The 5334-nt window shown below is 36.7% G+C and overlaps 1 protein-coding gene across 1 annotated transcript in view; it reads right to left on the bottom strand.

Annotated features, from left to right (window-relative positions):
* Nucleotides 1-408, bottom strand: part of LOC132837595 (dedicator of cytokinesis protein 7-like) — a 46499-nt gene extending 46091 nt beyond the window's left edge. Inside the window, exon 1 of the mRNA XM_060857348.1 lies at nt 209-408. Within this exon, the coding sequence (XP_060713331.1) occupies nt 209-258 (50 nt within the window). The 5' untranslated portion in view covers nt 259-408. The remainder of the gene's footprint in view (nt 1-208) is intronic.
* Between the last annotated feature and the right edge of the window lie 4926 nt (nt 409-5334).

Here is a 5334-nt window from a genome sequence, read left to right as displayed (position 1 = left end):
TCAAACACAACCTAAGGGGTATTTCATGCGCTAACAGCCTGATTAAACTCCATACGAAGTTTTGCCCAGACACATTTCTGTAACCTACAAACAAAAGGCTTCTCTCTCCAGCTGTCTCGGTGACGGGATCCCGGACCGCGCCGTGCGGGGAGCAGCGTTGCGTTAGCCGGCTAGCGCGGTTCGGTGTGGACACAAAACTGTTACAGACCTGTTAATCTTGTGAGCAAAAGCTCTCCGCTCGCTTGTCAGAGTGGCCATTATGTCCAAACACAGTCGCTGAGCGAAAACTCTTCGTGGAACTAGATTATTATTTTACAGTTCAGCTCCTCGGTCATCGCTTCCTTGTGTTGCAGTGTAGCGCACACACTGATCCTCCTAGCGGCCACAGAACAACGCCGCCTTCCTCAGAGTCTCACCAAACCGGTCCTGCTGACGCACCTGTCTCTGGCCCTCAGCCACATCCCAATGGCCATGTCCCAAACTGCTCCCTGCTCCCTGTGTACGTGCCCTCTGTAGTCTACAACTCTGTAGGAGATAATAAAGCTTATTATGGGGACTGAGTCATAGTATGTCTCTGTGTGTGTATGCGTGTGTGTATGCGTGTGTGTATGCGTGTGTGTGTGTGTGTGTGTGTGTGTGTGTGTGTATGTGTGTATGTGTGTGTGTATGTGTGTGTACGTATGTGTGTGTGTATGTGTGTGTATGTGTGTGTGTGTGTGTGTATGTGTGTGTACGTATGTGTGTGTATGTGCGTGTGTATGTGTGTGTGTGCGTGTGTGTGTATGTGTGTGTGTGCGTATGTGTGTGTGTGTGTGTGTGTGTGTGTGTGCATATGTGTATGTGTATGTGTACACACAGACACACCCCATTCAAATTATTAGGAACACCTCTGTATATCTGCCCAGTTATAAATCAAGGGGATGTGGTAGCTCAATGGTTAAGGTGTTGGGCTACTGATCAGAAGGTCATGGGTTCGAACCCCCAAGCTGCCACTGCTGGGCCCCTGAGCAAGGCCCTTAACCCTCAGTTGCTCAGTTGTAAGTCACTCTGGATAAGGGTGTCTGCTAAATGCCATAAATGTAAATGTAAATCAGCCAATCATGTGGCAATGCAACAAATAATAAATTCATGTAGATTCAGGTCAGTGTATGTAGTTAACATCATAGTTCGGAACAGAAAAGTGACTACTGTGACTTTAACTGTGGAGCGGTTCATGGTACCAGATGAGCCAGTTTCACTTTATCAGAACTGCTGATTTACAGGAAATTTTACACATCTCTAGAGTTTGCAGAAAACAAAAAAACGCTGTCAACATTTCTGTGGCTGGAAACTCCTGGCTGGAAAAGGGTCAGAGGAAACTTGCCTGATTGATAGTAACTCAAATAATCAAGTTTTACAAAGGAAATACAAGAAAAAAGAAAACATTTTTAAACAAATTTCTCAGAAGTCAAGATCATAAATCTGAGGTTCATTTATATTTATTCATTTATCTAAAGCAGCTTACAAATAAATAAATGCAATAAAAGTGATATATCAAGCAGAGGATAATACAAGTTGTGTTAATACACAAGATTCTTAATAGATGGCTAGAGGAGTTTCTGAAATACTCAAACCAGCCCATCTGGCACCAACAACAACGATGTCACATTAAAGTCACAGAGATCAGACTTTTTCCCAATACTGATGTTTCATGTGAACATTAACCGTAACTCTTGAGCTACATCTACATGACTTTATGCATTTTGCTGCCGCCACCTGATTGGCTGATTGTATAAGTGCATAAATGGTCACTTGTTTCTAATAATGTGGGCTGAGTGTATGTAGTATGTAAAGTACATACAAAGAAATGTTGTAAAGCAAACATTCACACGCACACACACACACAGTTTGGTATAGTGTGGTATAGTTTAGTTTGATATAGTTTAGTTTGGTATAGTGTGGTATAGTTTAGTTTGGTATAGTGTAGTTTGGTATAGTGTGGTATAGTGTAGTTTGGTATAGTGTGGTATAGTTTAGTTTGGTATAGTGTAGTTTGGTATAGTGTGGTATAGTGTAGTTTGGTATAGTGTGGTATAGTGTAGTTTGGTATAGTGTAGTTTGGTACAGTGTAGTTTGGTATAGTGTGGTATAGTGTAGTTTGGTACAGTGTAGTATGGTATAGTTTAGTTTGGTATAGTGTGGTATAGTTTAGTTTGGTATAGTGTGGTATAGTGTAGTTTGTTATAGTGTGGTATAGTTTAGTTTGGTATAGTGTAGTTTGGTATAGTGTGTTATAGTGTAGTTTGGTATAGTTTAGTTTGGTATAGTGTGATATAGTGTGGTATAGTGTAGTTTGGTATAGTGTAGTATAGTGGTATAGTGTAGTTTGGTATAGTGTAGTATAGTGTAGTTTGATATAGTGTAGTATAGTGTGGCATAGTGTAGTTTGGTATAGTGTAGTATAGTGTGGTATAGTGTAGTTTGATATAGTTTAGTTTGGTATAGTGTAGTATAGTGTGGTATAGTTTAGTTTGGTATAGTGTGTTATAGTGTAGTTTGGTATAGTGTGGTATAGTGTAGTTTGGTATAGTGTGGTATAGTTTAGTTTGGTATAGTGTAGTATAGTGTGGTATAGTGTAGTTTGGTATAATGTGTTATAGTGTAGTTTGGTATAGTGTGGTATAGTGTAGTTTGGTATTGTGTAGTATAGTGTGGTATAGTTTAGTTTGGTATAGTGTGGTATAGTTTAGTTTGGTATAGTGTGGTATAGTTTAGTTTGGTATAGTGTGGTATAGTGTAGTTTGGTATAGTTTGGTATAGTGTAGTTTGGTATAGTGTGGTATAGTTTAGTTTGGTATAGTGTAGTTTGGTATAGTGTGGTATAGTTTAGTTTGGTATAGTGTAGTTTGGTATAGTGTAGTATAGTGTGGTATAGTTTAGTTTTTTTATAGTGTAGTTTGGTATAGTGTGTTATAGTGTAGTTTGGTATAGTGTGGTATAGTTTAGTTTGGTATAGTGTAGTATAGTGTGGTATAGTTTAGTTTGGTATAGTGTAGTTTGGTATAATGTGTTATAGTGTAGTTTGGTATAGTGTAGTATAGTGTGGTATAGTGTAGTTTGGTATAGTGTGGTATAGTGTAGTTTGGTATAGTGTGGTATAGTGTAGTTTGGTATAGTGTGGTATAGTTTAGTTTGGTATAGTGTGGTATAGTGTAGTTTGGTATAGTGTGGTATAGTGTGGTATAGTGTAGTTTGGTATAGTGTGGTATAGTGTAGTTTGGTATAGTGTAGTATAGTGTGGTATAGTGTAGTTTGGTATAGTGTGGTATAGTGTAGTTTGGTATAGTGTGGTATAGTTTAGTTTGGTATAGTGTGGTATAGTGTAGTTTGGTATAGTTTGGTATAGTGTAGTTTGGTATAGTGTGGTATAGTTTAGTTTGGTATAGTGTAGTTTTGTATAGTGTGGTATAGTTTAGTTTGGTATAGTGTGGTATAGTTTATTTGGTATAGTGTGGTATAGTGTAGTTTGGTATAGTGTGGTATAGTGTGGTATAGTTTAGTTTGGTATAGTGTAGTTTGGTATAGTGTGGTATAGTTTAGTTTGGTATAGTGTAGTTTGGTATAGTGTAGTATAGTGTGGTATAGTTTAGTATAGTGTAGTTTGGTATAGTGTAGTATAGTGTGGTATAGTTTAGTTTGGTATAGTGTGGTATAGTGTAGTTTGGTATAGTGTGGTATAGTGTAGTTTGGTATAGTGTGGTATAGTGTAGTTTGGTATAGTGTGGTATAGTGTAGTTTGGTATAGTTTGGTATAGTGTAGTTTGGTATAGTGTGGTATAGTTTAGTTTGGTATAGTGTAGTTTGGTATAGTGTAGTATAGTGTGGTATAGTTTAGTTTGGTATAGTGTAGTTTGGTATAGTGTGGTATAGTGTAGTTTGGTATAGTGTAGTATAGTGTGGTATAGTTTAGTTTGGTATAGTGTAGTTTGGTATAGTGTGGTATAGTTTAGTTTGGTATAGTGTAGTTTGGTATAGTGTAGTATAGTGTGGTATAGTTTAGTTTGGTATAGTGTAGTTTGGTATAGTGTGGTATAGTGTAGTTTGGTATAGTGTGGTATAGTTTAGTTTGGTATAGTGTAGTTTGGTATAGTGTGTTATAGTGTAGTTTGCTATAGTGTGGTATAGTTTAGTTTGGTATAGTGTGGTATAGTGTAGTTTGGTATAGTGTGGTATAGTGTAGTTTGGTATAGTGTAGTTTGGTATAGTGTGGTATAGTGTAGTTTGGTATAATGTGGTATAGTGTGGTATAGTGTAGTTTGGTATAGTGTGGTATAGTTTAGTTTGGTATAGTGTGGTATAGTTTAGTTTGGTATAGTGTGGTATAGTTTAGTTTGGTATAGTGTAGTTTGGTATAGTGTAGTATAGTGTGGTATAGTTTAGTTTGGTATAGTGAAGTTTGGTATAGTGTAGTATAGTGTGGTATAGTGTAGTTTGGTAGAGTGTGGTATAGTTTAGTTTGGTATAGTGTAGTATAGTGTGGTATAGTTTAGCTTGGTATAGTGTAGTTTGGTATAATGTGGTATAGTGTAGTTTGGTATAGTGTGGTATAGTGTAGTTTGTTATAGTGTAGTATAGTGTGGTATAGTTTAGTTTGGTATAGTGTGGTATAGTGTAGTTTGGTATAGTGTAGTATAGTGTGGTATAGTTTAGTTTGGTATAGTGTAGTTTGGTATAGTGTGTTATAGTGTAGTTTGCTATAGTGTGGTATAGTTTAGTTTGGTATAGTGTGGTATAGTGTAGTTTGGTATAGTGCGGTATAGTGTAGTTTGGTATAGTGTAGTTTGGTATAGTGTGGTATAGTTTAGTTTGGTATAGTGTGGTATAGTTTAGCTTGGTATAGTGTAGTTTGGTATAGTGTAGTATAGTGTGGTATAGTTTAGTTTGGTATAGTGTAGTTTGGTATAGTGTAGTATAGTGTGGTATAGTGTAGTTTGGTATAGTGTGGTATAGTTTAGTTTGGTATAGTGTAGTTTGGTATAGTGTGGTATAGTTTAGTTTGGTATAGTGTAGTTTGGTATAGTGTGTTATAGTGTAGTTTGCTATAGTGTGGTATAGTGTAGTTTGGTATAGTGTAGTTTGGTATAGTGTGGTATAGTTTAGTTTGGTATAGTGTAGTTTGGTATAGTGTAGTATAGTGTGGTATAGTGTAGTTTGGTATAGTGTGGTATAGTTTAGTTTGGTATAGTGTAGTTTGGTATAGTTTGTTATAATGTAGTTTGCTATAGTGTGGTATAGTGTAGTTTGGTATAGTGTGATATAGTGTGATATAGTGTGGTATAGTTTAGTTTGGTATAG

Source organism: Tachysurus vachellii, chromosome 21, assembly GCF_030014155.1.
Source record: "Tachysurus vachellii isolate PV-2020 chromosome 21, HZAU_Pvac_v1, whole genome shotgun sequence".
Lineage (NCBI taxonomy): Eukaryota > Metazoa > Chordata > Actinopteri > Siluriformes > Bagridae > Tachysurus > Tachysurus vachellii.
Note: the sequence above shows the minus strand (reverse complement) of the source record. Positions and strands in the feature narration are given on the sequence as shown.